A 20,498-nucleotide genomic window follows, 5' to 3' on the forward strand; every position below is an offset into this window, starting at 1 on the left:
ACACAGATGAGAATCCATATCAGTGCATGGCAGGTGGAAAGTCCTTTCGTGTAAGAAGTACACTAACTTCACATCAAAGAACCCACCCAAGGGAGGAAGCTTACCAATGCATGATATGTGGAAAGAGTTTTAGTCAAAGTCATAACCTTAATGCACACCAAAAAACCCACACAGGAGAGAAGCCTTATGAATGTATGGCGTGTGGAAAGTGTTTCAGTATGCGTCACCACCTTACTTCACACCAAAGAACACATACAGGGGAGAAACCGTATAAATGCATGGAGTGTGGAAAGAGCTTCAGTACGAGCAGTAGCCTGACTGTACATCAAAGAATTCACACAGGAGAGAAACCATATCAATGCATGCAGTGTGGAAGAAGTTTTAGACAGAGCAGTAAACTTACTTTACACCAAAGAACCCACACAGGGGAGAAACCATATCAATGCATGCAGTGTGGAAAGAGCTTTGGAACTAGCTATCACCATACTATACATAGAAGAACCCACACAGGGGAGAAACCATATCAATGCATGGAATGCGGAAAAAGCTTTAGTGACAGCAGTCAACTTAATACACATAGAAGAACCCACACAGGGGAGAAACCATATCAATGCATGGAATGCAGAAAGAGTTTTAGTCAAAGTCATAACCTTAATGCACATCAAAAAACCCACACAGGAGAGAAGCCTTATGAATGTATGGCGTGTGGAAAGTGTTTCAGTATGCGTCACCACCTTACTTCACACCAAAGAACACATACAGGGGAGAAACCGTATAAATGCATGGAGTGTGGAAAGAGCTTCAGTATGAGCAGTAGCCTGACTGTACATCAAAGAATTCACACAGGAGAGAAACCTTATGAATGTATGGCATGTGGAAAGAGCTTTAATAGGAGTCAAATGCTTACTCAACATCAGAGAACCCATACAGGGGAGAAACCGTATAAATGCATGGAGTGTGGAAAGAGCTTCAGTATGAGCAAGAGCCTTACTGTACATCAGAGAACCCACACAGGGATGAAACCATATCATTGCATGGAATGTGGAAAGAGTTTTAGTCAAAGATATCTTACTGCACATCAAAGAACCCACACAGGTGAGAAACCACATCAATGCATGGAATGTGGAAAGAGCTTTAGTGTCAGCAGTCAACTTACCACACATAAAAGAACCCACACAGGGGAGAAGCCATATCAATGCATGGAATGTGGAAAGCGCTTTAGTGACAGCAGTCAACTTACTGCACATAGAAGAACCCACACAGGGGAAAAACCATATCAATGCATGGAATGTGGGAAGAGCTTCAGCAAAAGCAGTAACCTTAGGATACACCAAAGAACTCATACAGGGGAGAAACCATATAAATGTATGGATTGTGGAAAGAACTTTATTGACAGCAGTCAACTTACTACACATAGAAGAACCCACACAGGGGAGAAACCATATCAGTGCATGGAGTGTGGAAAGAGCTTCAGTACAAGCAGTAGCCTTACTATACATAGAAGGACCCACACAGGGGAGAAACCATATCAATGCATGGAATGTGGAAAGAGCTTTAATAGTAGTCAAATGCTTACTCAACATCAGAGCACCCATACAGGGGAGAAACCATATAAATGCATGGGGTGTGGAAAGAGCTTCAGTACGAGCAGGAGCTTTACTGTACATCAGAGAATCCACACAGGGAAGAAAACACATCAATGCACGGAATGTGGAAAGAGTTTTAGTCAAAGTCATCAACTTACTGTACATCAAAGAACCCACACAGGGGAGAAACCATATCAATGCATGGAATGTGGAAAGAGCTTTAATGTCAGCAGCCAACTTACTACACATAGGAGAACCCACACAGGGGAGAAACCATATAAATGCATGGAGTGTGGAAAGAGCTTCAGGGTAAGCGGTGGCCTTAGAGTACATCAAAGAAGCCATACAGGGGAATGACCACATAAATATTTTCCCCTGTATGACTGCTTTCACCTATTCTCATGGGTTAGCCCATGTTGTAGCTTCTGGAAGATTCTTTCTAAAGTAAAACACGGAGCTCTTACCACATCAATATAACAGGCTAAATCGCCACATAGGGGAGGTGGCATGCAAGCCATAGACGTTCAATATTGTAGTTCCAGGTGCATGATCTGAAACTATTGTCCCTTTTATTTCAGAAGTCTTGCTTACTTGGCTTATTTCCCAGGAAATAATTCATTGTGCCTTCTTTATGTACATGTCTTTCAACTATGATAAATTCACTTCTTTTTATATCATATGTATTGTTTTATTGTAGTTCTGTTAATTTCCTTGCACCTTGTGTGTGTGTGTGTGTTTTGTATTCCAATTGGGGATCCTGCCTTTTTTGCTTTTTGTTTTGTGTACCCCCTCAAACAAGCATCACTAGCCAGGTTTAGAAGCCACGGTGGGGCTGTAAGTATGCAAATTGTGCCTGGAATGTGCCATGGCTTAGAAGAAGCCACCATGGCTTGGTATCACCATGGTGATTGTCAGAATCAGGTGTTAGTCTCTCGATTGGTGTCCCCAACTCCTTCACAATGACCTGGTTTGCACATCACGGCAGCCCATTGAGGCTTAGTTTAGCCAAGGCCATGATCACATCTTGTGCCAGCACTCTGTCTACTTTAAACAGGGAAAACGGGTCTTTGAAAGTACAGTGTGGGTGCAAATGGCTCTCAGGTCAAAACCTAAAGAGTCTGAGGTGGTGAGGATGGAGAGCAATAGACAGCGAGAAAGAAGCTGTGGGTGGGGATGGAAATGATGGGCTTGCACTCAACACACTTCATCCTTGCTGTCCCGTTATTGTGGTCGTGGGACAGGTGTGGCATCTCGGGGTGTCACCAGAAGGCCTGTGCTGCAGCCACTTGCAAGTCAGTAGTGCAAGGAGTTCTGGACAAGGGCTCTGCTTTCCAGGGCCTACTAAGCATGGCGCAGAGTGGGCAGCAGCAAACAGGTCGAGGGTCAGGACCGGAGTCAACATGAGCATACCTGAGCCCACTGGGACTGGTGCTGCTTCCCACATCAACCGTTTTTATTTCTAACATCAGGGAGCGTCCAGCCAGGCATGTATATATTTATAGATTCTCATTTTATTAGTTTTGTTCAGCTGATGAACTGTCTACAATACTGCGCTCTTCAAAGCCTTCCACTTGCTCTCGTGATCCGATTCCTTCTCGCGTCTTTATAAATCTTATTCCCGCTCTCCTTCCTTCCTTGCTTCATATTATTAATTTTTCTCTGTCCTCTGGTTCATTTCCTTCTGCTTTTAAACATGCTACAGTCTCTCCCATTCTCAAGAAACCTACTCTTGATAGGCTATCTCTAACTACCGACCTGTCTCTCTGTTGCCTTTTGTTTCAAAGATCCTGGAGCGTGTGGTCTACTGTCGCTGTCTTGACTTTCTTTCTAGTAACTCTGCTCTGGATCCTTTTCAATCTGGATTCCGTCCTTTGCATTCCACTGAAACAGCCCTTACTAAGATCACCAATGATCTTCTTACTGCCAAGTCTAAAGGCCTTTATTCCGTTCTTATTCTCCTTGATCTAACCGCAGCCTTTGACACGGTTGATCATGATCTTCTCTTAGACTCCCTCCATGACCTTGGACTTTGTGGCTCTGTCTATAACTGGTTTGCCTCCTATCTAGCGGGTCGCTCCTTCAGCGTGTTGGCTAATGGCAACTCGTCTTCCTCTTTTCCACTTTCAGTAGGGGTTCCGCAAGGCTTGGTGCTTGGCCCGTTGTTGTTTTCTTTATACATGTTGCCCTTGGGTAAGCTTATTCAATCTCATCGCCTCCAATATCATCTGTATGCCGATGATAAACAATTATATCTCTCATCTCCGGAACTTTCTCCTGATGTTCACGATCGTATCTCGGCATGTCTTTCAGATATCTCAGCCTGGCTGCTTCATCGTCGTTTGAAACTTAATATGGCTAAGACTGAATTGCTTGTTTTTCCTCCTAAACCTTCTCCTCACCTCTCATTCTCTCTTACTGTCAATGATGTTACGCTTACTCCGGTCAAGGAAGCTCGTAGTCTTGGCTTTATATTTGATTCCTCGCTCTCCTTTAGTCCTCATGTTGAGGCAGTAGCTAAATCCTGTCGCTTTTTCCTGTATAATATTGCCAGGATTCGACCATTTCTGTCTGTCTCTTCTGCCAAGACGCTTGTTCATGCACTGGTTATTTCTCGGTTGGACTACTGCAACCTTCTTCTCTCTGGCCTTCCTTCTTCTCACATCAGTCCGTTGGTTTCTGTCCACCACTCTGCCGCTAAGATCATCTTCTTGGCTCGCCGCTCTGACCATGTTACTCCACTTCTGAAGTCTCTCCATTGGCTTCCAATTCACTTCAGAATCCAATATAAACTTCTCTTGTTGACCTTCAAAGCTTTTCACGGTCTAGCTCCGCCCTATCTCTCCTCTCTCATCTCACACTATTGCCCCGCTCGTGCTCTTCGCTCCTCTGATGCCATGTTTCTTGCCTGCCCAAGGGTCTCTACTTCCCTTGCCCGGCTCCGTCCATTCTCTTCTGCTGCCCCTTACGCCTGGAATGCTCTCCCAGAACATCTGAGATCTACAAGTTCAATCGCAGCTTTTAAAGCTCAGCTAAAAACTTTTCTTTTCCCTAAAGCTTTTAAAACTTGATGTTACTCAGACTTTAGACTGTTAGTTATACTGTTAGTTTTTCCCTACCCTGTGCCTGTTTACCCTACCCAGTGCCTGTTTGCATTCTCTCCCCCTCCTTATTGCTTTACTATGACTTTATTAGAATGTAAGCCTATGTGGCAGGGTCTTGCTATTTACTGTTTTACTCTGTACAGCACCATGTACATTGATGGTGCTATTTAAATAAATAAATAAATAAATAATAATAATAATAATAATAATAAATTTTAAAAAACTATTTTTAAAATTCTACTACAAAACAGCACATTTTCCTGAATACATGTCTTACTTTTCATCAAGACAGCTATAACAAATTTTATTTTATTCCTGAAGTGAGCTCAAAATGCAGAGTTGCAGTAAGCCTGTGTGCACCAGTAGCTGGGGAGCATGGGTAGGAGGGAGGGTGCTTTCGCACCATATCCATTTCACACTACTTGACCTTGGTCTCATCCAGCAGAGCTCTTCTTATGTGGAGACTTTCTTTTTCAAAGCAGATTTGGCAAATGTTTGTTGTTGTTGGTGGTGGTCTTTTTTGCACCAATATATCAAATACTAGCAGTTGTAAAGTGTGTAATAGCAGAGCCAGGGGAGGGAGAGAACAGGGAGCTGTTCACAGCTGAAGTGGTACAGCCTGGCCATCCAAAAAAAACAGTTTTCCCGAAACCATTAAATCCAGGGCCTAAAATTTCGCATCTGCCCAACTTGCTGAGGTTGTGCGGGTCAGGATCACGACACTAGACGGGAACTGTGATATGTGAATGTATATTTAAGAAGTCTGCAGCTGTTAGTCTTCAGGTCCTCGAAGGCCTGAGCGGGGCTTCTGTTTTATGCTCTTCTTGGTGTGGGTGTTGAAGCAGGCAATTTGACGTGTGGCTGCTCCCAGGTGTTTTAACAATAAAGGAAACCATCAAGGAAGAGGCTTTGGACTTCTTGCTTGGCAGTCAAGGTCTGGGGCGAGCGACAGGCTGAGCAGGTAAGCGCACCCCTATGGTCCCTATGCCCGAGGGATAGCACATGGTGTCAGCAGTGGGACTATCTTCAGAAAGCCACCTGAAGGTGTGTTTTTTTAGAACCCAACCCCATATTGGAAGACAAGATGGAGCATTTTAAACCCCCTTCTGAACTAAGCTTTATCGGGAACATTGGAGAAAATGGGAACAGAGACTACAGGTCAGGTTTACGACAGCAGACGGGAGCCCAGTGGGGTTTCAAGGCAGGAAGCCGCGTCAGTGAGTTGTGGGATTCCTGGCAAAACACGGCTCTTCGGAGCAAGGGGAGAAAGAGCCCTCGGCCCCCGTGCCCTACAGACAAGGGCAGGAGGCCCGTTTCCTCCATCCCGGCTTCCTTCTGCTTTCTTCCGGGGAGAGAAATCGGCCTCCAGGAACAGCATGGGCGGTGCAATGCGCGCAGGGGGAGAGAAAAAGGGTTGTAGGCAGAGAAGGCGAGCGCGCCTCCCCAGCTAAGTCCGCCAAGGGTTAAATGCGCTAAGCTCTGGTTCCTAGAGAGGTAGGAAGTAGTTCAAAAATGTCCGTGGAAGATCAGAGCGAGGCGCCCGCCTTCACTTCCGGTGAGATTCCTTAGTCGGCCGGGAACAAGGAGGCATGGAGGAGGCAGGACAGAGAGGTGAGGGGGCAACGTGGAAGTGGGGGGAACGACCCAAGACTTTGCAATTGAGGGCGGTGGGGGGAATAAAAGAGGGAGGAATCAATCCCGTCCCCGGGAACCACAGGTCTGAGGACAGGGCCATACAACCCAGCTGCAAAATGGGCCCCAAATATCTGCATGGCTTCTGTTGCCCGACTGTGGAGCGCCCCCGCCGCCCCCAACAGCAGCCCTGCCCCCATGGGATATAGGGCAGAGGAGAGATTCCCCACGACATCATCTCTCGCCTTAATCCGCCCTGTTTTGATTGCAGCATCTTTCTGCCCTCCTCCCACCCCCAGATCCAGAGGAAACAGCATGTCATAGACTCATAGAATAGCAGAGTTGGAAGGGGCCTAAAAGGCCATCGAGTCCAACCCCCTGCTCAATGCAGGAATCCGCCCTTAAGCATCCCTGACAGGTGTTGTCCAGGGTAGGGAGTAAGGGAGAGGCTCCAATGGTTTTTGTGGGTCAAAGAGTCGGTTTTGGAATCTCCTTGAACTGAAACGAACCTGGTCAATTACAGGGGGGAATGCATTAATTCAAAGTGCAAATCTCCAGACAGTCTCAGGTGGAGACGTCCTCAGTATTCCACGGGGTTAAATCCCTGGATTTTGTTTCATAGAATCAGAATAGTAGAGTTGGAAGGGGCCTATAAGGCCATGGAGTCCACCCCTCCCCTGCTCAACACAGTTTCTTTCCTTCTCCTCTCTTTGTATTAGGAAGCCTGATGAAAAGTTCTTCAGAACTCAAATGCTGGCACAATTTTCTGGAATGTTGATAGGGCCTAAATAAAGGACATTAGTTGCATATGTCTATGTGTACGTGTTTGTGTGTGTGTGAGAGAGAGAAAGAGAGAGAAATACATATAATTATTATAAACAATGAATATTAATCATTGAACAATGATTGGAGACACCTGGGTTCAAACCCCTGCTCGGCTCTGAAGCTCAGTGGGTGACCTGCCCCCCTCCTCTCCCTCCTGGTCTAGCCCACCTCATAGTGTTGTTGTGAAGAGGAGAGTGGGTGGCAGCCAGGGTTGACACCCTGAGCTGCTCAGAGAAAGATGTATTTAGAAATAAGCAAATAAATGGATTACCTCGCTAATCTCAACAACAACCCTGTAAGGTAGGTGAGAGCATTGTCATTGGAAAGCGAAGCAACAGAGAGCACTTTGTGATGAGGGTGGAGTGGGGGGACTGAAAGAATAATGGCTCTTTCCGTTCCTTTTGGCAAACTAAAAGGTCTGAGAACTCAGTACTGTCTCTCCCACATGACGTTTTGAATCCCAGAAAAAAATAAAATAAGCCATGGACAAAAAACTACCCAGTTGTCTCTTCCCTTTCCAAACTGGGAACAGGTGTGTCTTTATGGGAACATCTCAAGGGGACACTAGAGAATTCTGTTTTTTTCTCCTTTCAGTCACTGTTGGCTTTTGAGGAGATGATTGCGTATTTCATCAATGGGGAATGAGATCTTCTGGACCCAGGCCAAAGTGCTAGAGAATCCACTCGACAGCTACTCTTGGTAAGGACGCTGTTATGACACAGGCCTCACACACCAGGCCTTGACGCATGCAAACCCTCCTCAAGTCAAGTGCCACCACTTGAACAACCTGAGGGTAGGGTAAAACACAACCTTTCCCTTATATGCGAGAGTAAAGGCTAGAAGCTGTATGTAATAAGCTGAAGGTTATATATAAGGTGTTTACGATAGTAACTGTAAAGCAGGTGAAAGCCAAGCAGACACATGGTTTGAGGTAACAAAACAAAATAAAGTGTTTATTTTTGTTTACAGGTCTTAGTTACTTCAAATTCAAGTTAACTTGCTTAATCTACTAGTTTTAATAATAACAGTACTCTTAAGTCTCTTATAATCTTATCTCCATTCACTTTCCACGCCACTGACAATCCTAACTGACACACTCCCCACTCCTAACCAACTAACCAACATTTAAACTCCTCCCCCCTTTCACAGCATCATCAGCCACACCCACTCACTCCAAAATTCTGCCCTCACTAGACATACAAAGGCAGACATAAGAGAACAGAACTGTGGGGTAATGCCACAAGCGCTTCTTTCCTTCCTTGATAAGATGCCAACAAGTTGAATTTCTATGTTTGTGGGTTCTCCCTGTACTGCAGCGATGCCGGGGTGGAAGCAGATGGTCAGATGGCCTGTCCTGGACGTGCCTTTTCTGCCACACCGTGGTGGACCTGAGGTTGCCTGCTGCCAATTCGAGCAGTGTCAATATAAGAGGCATAATGTTAAAGTCAGTCCCATGTATCTCAAATCCCTGTACTGCAGGGTGGGCAAAATGTGGCCCTCCAAGTGTTTTGGACTACAACTCTCATCTGCCCTAGCTGGCCCAGGCAATGATAATGGATGATGGGAGATGTAGACCAGAACATCCAAACGGCTACCCCTTGCCCACCTCTGGTGTAATACCTTATCTTTTCCTCTTCCTTCAATCCAGTTCTTTGAAAGAGTACCTGAGGCAGCAAAACTCAGCCTCCTAGTGCCCCAGATGTCTGCATTTCAGGCTGTCAGGGTTCTGCCAACGACCTGGAGCCCCTGAGAAACTGCTTAAGTATCTTTTCCCTCCTTGAAAGTCCCTCCTTCTTCCCTTCCCCTTGCCCTTCACACTCCAGACATGTGTGGCTTAACATAACTCATTTACTCATAAATTAAAATAAGTAAATTGCAAATAAAGGCATTTAGTCAATAGGGCTGAGGGGTACTGAGCTGCCTAGATTGGGGCGGGGGCTGGGAGAAGGGTTTCCGGAAGCCCAGGAAAGTGTCTTCCAGCTCCTCCCTCCAGGGCCGATGCGCAGGAGAAGGCCTGGACCAGCGCTCCCAGGGCCGATGCAGGCCTTCTCCTGTGCGCTGGCATGATGGCACCAGCGCGCAGGAGAAGTCTAGATCGGTGCAGGGGGACGGGGCTGGGAGACACGTTCCCAGAAGTCTGGGAATGCGTATTCCAGTGCTTTTCCATGTTGAATTGGGACCCAGTCCCGGTTGCCCCGGAGACCTCTGTTTTTCCAGGAGGCCTCCAGGGTTTTGCAGTGCATCTGGTCATCCTATACGTATGCAAAGAAGAGGCAACCTCAGGTGGTTCCAGGTGAGAGTAACCATCAGCAGTAATTGTTAAAGTTAGAAATTAAGGAGAATGCTGACAAATGAAATGGTGATCTCTAAAAACTCACAAGGAACTAGAGTTACAATGTGGAGAATGAGATATAATATAAAGAGAAACCAGAGTAATTTCTATTTCCCCTGCTCTTTGCCCAAAACAGTTTCCCAGAGCAGCATATCAAGACAGGCTTATAGTCCAAAAGAGCTTATAGTGTTAAAGACCCTAAAGGAAAAGGGATTGGGAAGGAGGAGGGGAAAGAACTAACTTGTTCACTACGTTCTTAGTTTCAAAGTTCAGCCTGTCAGATAGCAGGAGGATGTAGGGCTGTTCCTGATCGAGATCCCAGGACAGGAAGCCCAGTTCAGGGGGAGGAGATACAAGGAGGAGTGATAAAAACCCCATTCCCTTCTCCAGGGAAAGCCAAGTTCCCTTCTGCTCTTCTCAAAAACAAGGCAAAAGGGCTGGGATGCCCAAAAAGATTCCAGGGAATGCAAGAAAAAGCCAGGGAAGCTGGAGCTAAGCAAAGAGTCCCAAACAGTCATGTCAAATTCCAGTGGACGTGTGGGTCCTTGATTCCTGGGACCCAAAAACCTGTTCTGTTCTCAACATTAGTTATTTCCTCACTAAAACCTAATTTTGAGTGAAAAAACGGGAGGCGAAGGGAAAAGAACTCACGAAAGGAGTGTTCCATTCTCATGATGGGGTAATGAGGGGTTAGAATCTTATTGGGGTACAGGGAACGCCCCATCCTAATAACCATACCCTCCGTTTTTCTGTCTTTTCTGACTCTTCAGGGTCCAGATGGAACTTTTCACATTCTGCAAAATCAGTCAGTCTCATCAGTGAATTAATTTATGGTCCACAGTTCTACGTCTTGATAAACGATTTTCTGCTCCAAGGCTGCTTCTTTATAGTTTCTTGTCCCTGGTACGCCAAGTCAAGAACACAGAAACCAAGTAACAACTGAATGTTCTTTTTCTTTTCCCAAGCCGTTTGTGAGAAGGACTATGGAAATAATTTGGAGCATTCTCCTTGGAAGCAATTGGGCATGAAGCAGAAGAAGAGGCTTTTTGAAATCAAAAAGTACTAAACTGTCAAAAAAGAAATCCGTCAGGGAATGGAAGGGAGAAATCCTCTGCTTCTCAGTGTCCTGATTTCCATGAATCCCTGACCCTACAAGATCGCAAAGGAAACAGAAAGAAAAAGTGTCAAGTGCCGGGGGGAAGTACTTGAAGACCAATTGAAATTAAGAAGATATTGCAGAACCTGAACATGGAAGAAATGATATATATGCCTGCTGGGTGGGAAGATGTTCAGTAGGGGCACCTTACTAAACATTGAAGATCCCACACAGCGGAGAAAATATACAAATGCATGGAGTGTGGAAAGAGCTTCTTTGTGAGCAGTAGTCTTTCTTCACATCAAAGAATCCACACGGGAGAGAAACTGTATCAACGCATGGAGTGTGGGAAGAGCTTCTGTGACAGCAGTTCCCTTAAGAAACATCAAAGAATCCACACAGGTGAGAAACAACATCAATGCATGGAATGTGGAAAGAGCTTCAGCAAAAGCAGATCTCTTACTGTACATACAAGAACCCACACAGGGGAGAAACCATATCAATGCATGGAATGTGGAAAGCGTTTCCGTGACAACAAAACCCTTCAGGTACATCAAAAAATCCACATAGGGGAGAAGCCATATAAATGCATCAAGTGTGGGAAGAGCTTCTGTGACAGCAGTTCCCTTAAGAAACATCAAAGAATCCACACAGTTGAGAAACAACATCAATGCATGGAATGTGGAAAGAGCTTCAGCAGAAGCAGATCTCTTACTGTACATACAAGAACCCACACAGGGGAGAAACCATATCAATGCATGGAATGTGGAAAGAGTTTCCGTGACAACAAAACCCTTCACGTACATCAAAAAATCCACATAGGGGAGAAGCCATATAAATGCATCGAGTGTGGGAAGAGCTTCTATGAGAGCAGTACCTGTAGAATACATCAAAGAATTCACACAGGGGACAAGCCATATAAATGCATGGAGTGTGGAACGAGCTTCAGGGATGGCAGTACTCTTAGGGCACATCAAAGAATACACACAGGGGAGAAACCATATAAATGCATAGACTGTGGAAAGAGCTTCCGCACAAGCAGTTGCCTTACTATACATAGAAGAATCCACACAGGGGAGAAGCCATATAAATGCATCGAGTGTGGGAAGAGCTTCAATGAGAGCAGTACCTGTAGAATACATCAAAGAATCCACACAGGGGACAAACCACATCAATGCATGGAGTGTGGGAAGAGTTTCCGTGACAGCAAACCCCTTAGGATACATCAAAAAATCCACACAGCGGAGAAACCACATCAATGCATGGAGTGTGGAAAGAACTTTCGTAACAGGAGTCACCTTACTAGACATAGAAGAACTCACACAGGGGAGAAACTGTATCAATGCAAGGAGTGTGTGAAGAGCTTCTGTGACAGCGGTTCCCTTAAGATACATCAAAGAATCCACACGGGTGAGAAACCATTTCAATGCATGGAATGTGGGAAGAGCTTCAGGGGGGGCGGTGCTCTTAGGACACATCAAAGAATCCACACAGGGGAGAAACCTTATCAATGCAGGGAGTGTGGAAAGAGCTTCCGTTTGAGCAGTCCCCTTACTAGACATAGAAGAACCCACACAGGGGAGAAACTGTATCAATGCATGGAGTGTGGGAAGAGCTTCAGTGCCAGCAGTTACCTTAAGATACATCAAAGAATCCACACGGGTGAGAAACCATTTCAATGCATGGAATGTGGGAAAAGCTTCAGGGAGGGCAGTACTCTTAGGACACATCAAAGAATCCACACAGGGGAGAAACCTTATCAATGCAGGGAGTGTGGAAAGAGCTTCAGCACAAGCAGTCAACTTAGGAAACACCAAAGAATACACACAGGAGAAATAATATAACTGCATGGAGTGTGGAGAGAGATTTAGTCGAAATGAGTTTCTTACTCATCAACAAACCCATATAGGAGAGAAACCTTATGAATGCATAGACTGTGGGAAGCACTTCACTGTCAGTGGGAACCTTACTAGGGGTGTGCACTCCCCCCTGGAATTATCTGGTAACCATCTCCCAGAGCAGACATTGGCCGCTTCCAAACCCATCAAATACTCTCAGAGCGGAGACGTGCCCAATCAGAGCTTCTAAAGTCTTCACAATTAACTGCTGTGTGTTTGTGTATCTCCACTTTTGGAAGATGTTGAGTGGAGTGAGGAGTAGCTTTCATAATGACTTCTGTGGCTAATTGATAGGAATAGCCACAGTGGTGTTCTCTTCCAATCGCAGTGTTCAGGGAAGTGGGGAGCACTGACTGTTGGCTGCTGAGAGGGAGCATATTTCTGCTCAGACTCAGGAGCCAATAATCCACATTTCCACAGTGTGAAAGTGCTGCTGGGCTGGCTGGCATCATGACTGAGAAAACTTCTAGACCTGAGTAAGGCACAGGCATGCTCAGTAAGGCACAGGCATGGGGTGTCCGTCCAATAGATCTGGAGGGCATCAGGATGGAGAAGGCTGGAGTGGCAATTAAAAAAAACCTAAAAAATCAAGGCACAAACTGTTGTGATTCAAATTTGGTGGGGCTAAAGCCCTACTTAAACTCTATCACTGTGCCAAATTTTATCTCTTTATCTTTAAAAATGAGGGAGCTATAAGCATTTCTGGTAATACCAGTTACCTGAATACTGAATGGTTCTTTGAGGGGAATTCAACAAGGTGGAGAGAGGGGAGAGGCTCTGAAACTGAGGCAGTGAATCACCTCTATGGAACTCCAGAACAGATTTCAATGCAGGGAAGACCCATTTTGCACACCCCTAAACCATACGAAACATCAAAGAATCCACACAGGGGAGAAACCACATAATGCATGGTGTGTAGAAAGAGGTTCAGCATAAGCACATTAGTGCTTAGTACATCAAAGTACCCTACAGGGGAATAACCACATAAATGTATAGTGTCTCCAGACCGTTACTTTATTAGCTAGATTCATACCAGCTTTGGCAATTGCAATTTTTAAATTAATCTTATATTTTGTTGCATTTTCTTTTCTTGTAGCCACAGAGAGAGAGATTTTATTCTTATAGAACCACCTCTTTATTTTTGTAATTTTCTAAAATAAATAGATTCCTATTTACAATTTTGTTTGTGGTGATGTTTGTCTGTTGGGATTAGCACTGGTTACCCATTTCGTGTAGGTTCTGAGACTAAACAGGTTCACATTTACAAGATATGTTTGATAGGATGCATATACATTTGAGCTATTGACTTCCTCTGTAAATTGGTGTGTCCATTTGATTGTGTCTTATTTGTTTATGTACATGTCTTTCAACTACGATTAACTCATTTCTTTTTATATAATATGTTATATTATATTGCAGTTCTGCTAGGTTCCTTCCACCTTATGTGTTTTTGTTATATTCCACTTGGGGATCCTGTCTGTTTTGCTTTTTTTAGCTTGTTTACCCCTCAAACAGCCAGGTTTGGACATACAACAAGTCACACCTTTGTGGTACTCATGCAAATTGTGTTCGGCATGTGCCGTACCTTAGAAGAAACCACTATGGCTTGGTATCCCCATGGTGATTGTCTGAACCGGGTCTTAGGCTCTTGATTGGTACTCCCAGGCCCTTCACATTGATCTGGTTTGCCCATCGTGACAACCCATTGAGGGTTAATTTAGCCAAGCTCATGGCCATCGCAGCATCTTCTGCGGGCACACTGTATACTTCAATCGGGAAAAATGGGTTGTTGAAACTACAGTGTGGGTGTCAATGGCTCTCAGATTAAAACCTGGAGAACAATAGACGGTGAGAAAGTAGCCGGAGAAAAACGATGGGGCTGCGCTGAGCACATTTAATCCGTGTGACAAGGAAATCTGAAAAGCACCCCTTTAAAACCTCTGAATTTAAACACACTCCTGACACTTTCCCTGTAGCCCCCACCTTCATGCCTCTAAAAATGAAAAGACACAGGAAGCCTCAAGGCTGTCCTGATCTCTTGGCTCCCTATGTGCCGTGGTGACGTGTTCCTTTTTCCTGCTTGTGTTTAGGAACCAGGCTGAGTAACATAGACTTAGAGGTGCGTTGTGTCTATATTTACCTTCTAAAGCCCGCTGACTGGGCATTTTGGAATACTCTGGACTTCTTATTTCTCCTTGAGGTGCTTATCGAAGAACAGAATGCAACATTTTGTAGCGGTCATAGGCTGCCAAACTATGGCATTGTTTATGTAAGAAATGGTTTCTGTTTTTGGAACATGTATGGGACTTGTGATCATTCACAGAGGGAGGAGGGAAAAGTTTGACTTCATCAGAGCAACTTTGAGGAGTATAAAAGTATGCTGATGTGGGTAGAGAGTTTTTGCCATTGCTTTGTACGGGGGTGAGACTTTCTCCTACAAGCATAGAAAATAAAGAGTCTTTGTCTTCCCCATCGGGGAAGGTCCTGGAACAGGTATGAGGTCGGGGGGGGGGGTTCACCCGAAGGCCTGTGATGCAACCCCTTGCCAGTCAGTAGTGCAACTGGACCAGGTCTCTGCTTTCCAGGGGCTCCTGAGGATGGGGCCAGCAGCATGCAGACCGAGTGTCAGTGCCGGGTGGGCATGTGCACACCTGAGCCCAAGGGGACTGCTGCCCACATCACCCTTTATTTTTAAAATCATTGGGGGGGGAGCTGGCCAAGAATGTACATGTTTATACATCCTCATTCCCCACCCCCATTATACTCATTTTTAAAAACGTATTTTTATAATTCTACCAGAAAATGGCACTTGTTACTAATTGAACGTCTTCTTTCTCAGGACATCAGAAGCAAATTTCATTTCTGAAGTGAGCTTAAAATCCAGAGTCTGTTTTAAAGCGGAGTTGGCACCTATTTGTTGGTGGTGGTGTTCATTTTTGCACTAACATGTCAAATATTGGCGGTTGTAAAGTGTGGAATAGCAGGGTCAGGCGAGAACTGTGAGCTGTTCCCAGCTGAAGTGATGCAGCCTGGACATGCACAAGCCCCAGTTTTCCCAAGACCTTTAAGTCCAGGGCCTAAAATTTCACATCTGCCCCCACTGGCTGAGCTTGAGCGGGTCCAGGGTCACGACACCAGCTGGGGTTTCGAGGCAGGAAGGCGCGTCAGTGAGTTGTGGGATTCCTGGCAAAACACGGCTTTTCGGAGCAAGGAGAGAAAGAACCCACGGCCCTTCCACGTCCCCGCATCGGAGCCCTGCAGACAAGGGCGGGAGGCCCGTTTCCTCCATCCCGGCTTCCTCCTGCCTTCTTCCGCGGGGAGAAATCGGCCGCCAGGAACAGCATGGACCGTGCAATGCGCGAAAAGGGGTTGTAGGCAGAGAAGGCGAGCGCGCCTCTCCCGCTTAGTCTGCCAAGGGTTAAATGCGCTAAGCTCTGGTTCCTAGAGAGGCAGGAAGTAGTTCAAAAATGTTCGGGGGAAATAAGAGCGAGGCGCCCGACTTCACTTCCGGTTAGATTCCTTAGTCTGGCGGGAACCAGGAGGCATGGAGGAGGCAGGACAAGGAGGTGAGGGGGCAACGTGAAATGACCCAAGACTTTGCATTTGAGGGCAGTGGGGGGAATAAAAGAGGGAGGAATCAATCTGCCTTTGGGAACCACAGGTCTGGGGACAGAGCCAGACAATCCAGCTGCAAAATGGGCTCCCAAATATCTGCATGGCTTCTGTTTCCCGACCGTGGAGCGCCCCCGCCACCCCCGACAGCAGTCCTGCCCCCATGGGATATGGGGCAGTGGCGAGGCGGGGTGCAGAGGAGAGATTCCCCCGAGATCATCTCTCGCCTGTTTCGATTGCAGCATCTTTCTGCCCTCCTCCCACCCCCAGTTCCAGAGGAAACAACATGTCGGGGGTGGGAGAGAAGCTGTAATGGCTTTTGGGATCTCCTTGAACTGGTCAGTTACAGGGAGAAAGAGCCTGATTAATTCGTTCAGACTGCAAGTCTCCAGGCGGTCTCAGCTGCAGACGTCGTCAGTATAACACCGGGTTAAATCCCTAGAATTTGTTTCTTTCCTGCTCCCCTCCTCTTTGTATTAGGAAGCCTGATGAAGAGTTCTGCAGAACTCAAATGCTGGCACAATTTTGTGGAATTTTGATAGGGCCTAAATAAAGGACATTAGCTGCATATGTTTGTGTGTGTGTGAAAGGGAGAGAGGGAGAAATACATGTATTTTTTATACACAACGAATATTAGATCATTGAACAACGATTGAAGAGACCCAGGTTCAAATCCCTGCTCGGCTCTGAAGCTCAGTGGGTGACCTGGCCCCCTCCCCTCCCTCCTGGTCTAGCCCACCTCATAGCATTGCTGTGAAGAGGAGAGTGGGTGGCAGCCAGGTTTGACACCCTGAGCTCCTCAGAGAAAGATGCATTTAGAAATGAGCAAACAAATGGATTACCTCGCTAATCTCAACAGCAACCCTGTAAGGTAGGCGAGAGCACTGTCATTGGGAAGCAAAGCTGAGGATAGGGTTAGGGGACTGAAAAAATACACCTCTTTCCATTCCTTTTGGCAAAGTAAAAGGTCTGAGAACTTTACTGTCTGTTTTTTTCTTCTTTCAGTCACTGTTGGCCTTTGAGGAGGTGGCTGAGTATTTAATCAACGGTGATTGAGATCTCTTGGACCCAGGCCAAAGTGCTAGAGAATTTACTCTACGGCTACTCTGGGTAAAGATGCTTTTTTCCTTCCTTGATGAATTTCTATGGTTGTGAGTTCTCCCTGTACTGCAGCAATGCCAGGGCGAAAACAGATGGCTGGATGCCTCTTCTGCCACACCGTGGTGGACCTGAGGTTACCTGCTGCCAATTCGAGCAGTGACAAATTGGATTGTAAAAAGTGTAATGTTAAAGTCAGTACCTTGTACCTGAAATTCCTGTACTGCAGGGTGAGCAATACATGGCAATCCAGGTGCTTTGGCCTACAACTCCCATCTGCCTTAGCTGGCCCAGGCAATGATGATGGGAGTTGTACTCCAGAACATCCGGACAGCTACCACTTGCCCACCTCTGGTTTAATGCCTTATTGTTCTCCTCCTTCAATCCAGTTCTTTGAAAGAGTACCCAATGTGAAGGAAAGCTGGGGTCCACCCGACGTCCTTGCAAGGTAGGCTCTGGGCCAATCATCCAGTTATCAAGATCTCCACCTCCCTAAGCCTGTACCAAGACGGTATTAGCCAGCCCTTGGGAGAATAACCACACACCACAGGCTAACGACTGAAGCGGTTTATTTACACACCTAACACGTAAGGCCCCAGTCAAAAGCACAAGCAAAGGAATGGGAGAGAGGAGGGCGAATGAAGGAAGAGGATTCAGGTAGGTTTTAGCAGCAATCAAACAACAATCAACCACTTGAAACATTAGCCCATCATAAATCACGCCACAAAAGCGACTAGTTCCCCATGGAGCATCCAGGCATGTAAAACACAAAAAAACCTTTCTAAAACTGAGCCGTAACCCAGCTCGCTGGGGATCTCCCATTCCACTCGTGTGTAGTTCCAGGGAAGATGGCTGGCCCCTGGCTTCCCATTCCTTTATCCCTCTTCGGGCTTGGCACTGCCATGACCCGTTCCAACCAATCCAAGACCTCACTCAAGCCTCTGGCTCCCCCTCCCTTACGAAGGGCCCCACCACCACCAGGTCATTTCTTCCCACAGCTAAAGCAAGTCAACACCCAATTAGCACGACCTTGAGCCAGACTGATAACTTCCCAGGTGTTATCAGGAGGGGGAGATTGTTCAGATTAAGCTGTTCTCCCAGAGATGGACCTTGAGAGCTGTGTTCACAGACTTCCCCCTCCCTCCCCGTTAGGGGGCCTGAACAAATTTGAGCAAGACCACAGCCATCCTGGTCAATCTTCACACCCGAGGGAGCAAAACTCAGCCTCCTGGTACCCCAGATGTCTGCATTTCAGGCTGTCGGGGTTCCACCAATGACCTGGAGCCTCTGAGAAACTCCTTAAGGATCTGTTCCCTCCTTGAAAGTCCCTCTTTCCTCCCTTTCTCTTGTTTCACATTCCAGACATGTGTGGCTTAACATAACTCATTTACTCATAAATTAAAACAAGCAAATTGCAATTAAAGGCATTTAGTCAATAGGGCTTGTAAAGGAAGCCCGGGGTCAACCTGACCTCCCAAGCCCTGTACACACCAGGGTTGAGACAAACTTCTGAAGTATAAAGCCAAACACACTTTAAGGACCAAAGCAACTAAAAACGACCACGTAAGGCCTTGGTTGGGCAGTAAAAGCTGGAGAAGGGGAGAGAGGAGGGAGGGAGGAAGGGAAGGGGAGTGAAGGAGAGAAGCAAGGAAAAGTTAGCAGCAAGCAATTACCCCCATAAAACCATCAATCTCATCCCAACCCAGCCGCAACAGCGGCCAGCTTTCCCCCAAAGTATCCAGACACTTGAAACATAAAAAACCTAGCTAACCCCGAGCACCATCCCTGTAGGGATCTTCCACACCGAAGTAAGAGACCGAAGTGATGATTGGTAAAATCAAGTTTATTAAGAACATATCAAGAGTTTATATACGCATTTCGTGCTCCCTCAGTTCCTCCCTCCTTCCTGGGTGAGTCAACATCCATTGTCAGGTTTGAGTAAAGAGATTAACGTCCTTCATTACCGGAGTTTGCTAAACTAGCTCTCTTACCATGTTTGTTCCCCGGATTAAGCTGGAAGTTAAACAGGACGCACTGCTTGCAAGACAATAGCCAATTACTGAGATAAGGAGGTGCGATGACCTGCCCATAATTCCAAAGACAGTTTTCCGTCAGAGGGATTCCAGACTCGCCATGTCACCCTTCACATCCCTCTGCTCGGACCAGATCTTCCCCTTAACACACGTGTAGCCCCCAGGAAGAAGACTGAGCTTCTTCACGACTGGCCTCTTTATCCCTTTCCAGTCGGCAGGCCCCATGATCCGTTTCCACCAGCCGATGCCCTTCCCGGGCCCCTGGAGTCCCCCTCCCATCAGGAGCGAGGCCCGTTTCTTCTAAGCATTCTTTCCCACAGCTGAAACAAGTCAGCTTCCCAATCAGCCCCGATAACCCCCAGGTGCTGTGGTGGGAGTCATTGGTGTGCAGACAGGGGGTTCAGGGGGTTCAGCTGAACCCCCTAATGTGCTGCCGCTGCCATGTTTGCCCCTCCCTGCTGAGCAACTTCAGGGAGAGAGGACAATGCCCGGGAAAATCGGGGCCCTGGCCCAGCCCTGCGTCTCCCAGGGACGCTCTCCCGTTCTCCTCTATGGTGACGCAAGCTGGTTAGGGCGAAGCCGCTCATGGCAAGTAGGGTCCGTTTGCTCCGTGGTGATTGGGGTGTCTCCCGCTCCTCCCCATTGCCTCAGCACAGCGGCCGCTATTGTCAGCTCAGCCAGCAGCTAGAAGAGGAAGCAGGAGCCGAGCGCAGTAGGGGCGGCCAAGCGGCGCCGGGGCGAGAAGGTTTTCTCTCGTGTGTTGTGCTAGATGGGGAGAGGGAGGCTGGCGAGCGGGCGGAGGCGTGTAGGGCGCACTGCGTTGGGGTGACTGGCTGGGTGTCGTGCTGGAGGCAAGTGTCACAATTTTGAAGCTGGAGTCTCCATCGTGTGTGTGTGTGTTAGCCAGCTGAAGCCCTTGGCCCAATTTCTTTTCCCTTCGCAAGGCACGGAGGAACAGCAATCTGGCGCCACATACGTAAAACACACACACTGAATGCAGCTTCCCTGGGGGTTGCTCCCTGCCCTGGCCCTGCCCGGGCCTCGCGCCTCACCTATCTCCAGCCTCGGTGCACACCGCACACGGCTTCCCTGGGAGTTGTTCCTTGTACGGGCCTTGCGCCGGGCGCCTCGCCTAACTCCAGCTTCAGTGCATGCTGCACACGGCTTCCCCGGAGATTGCTCCCTCCCTGCCCTGGCCTCGAGAGCCTCATGTTTTCCTAGCCACGGTGTGTGCTACATGTGGCCTGCCGGGGATTGCTTCCTGCGGTGGCTCAAGTGCCCCTCC

The 20,498-nt window shown here is 47.0% G+C and overlaps 1 protein-coding gene across 1 annotated transcript in view; it reads left to right on the forward strand.

Annotated features, from left to right (window-relative positions):
- Positions 1 to 278: 278 nt before the first annotated feature.
- The window catches only part of LOC134395607 (zinc finger protein 850-like), a 28,605-nt gene continuing 8,385 nt past the window's right edge, over positions 279 to 20,498 (forward strand). The window contains exons 1-2 of the mRNA XM_063121765.1: positions 279 to 1,863; positions 10,987 to 12,410. Coding sequence (XP_062977835.1) covers positions 279 to 1,863; positions 10,987 to 12,410 — 3,009 coding nt within the window. The remainder of the gene's footprint in view (positions 1,864 to 10,986; positions 12,411 to 20,498) is intronic.

This window comes from Elgaria multicarinata, chromosome 3 (genome assembly GCF_023053635.1).
Source record: "Elgaria multicarinata webbii isolate HBS135686 ecotype San Diego chromosome 3, rElgMul1.1.pri, whole genome shotgun sequence".
Taxonomy (NCBI): Eukaryota; Metazoa; Chordata; class Lepidosauria; order Squamata; family Anguidae; genus Elgaria; species Elgaria multicarinata.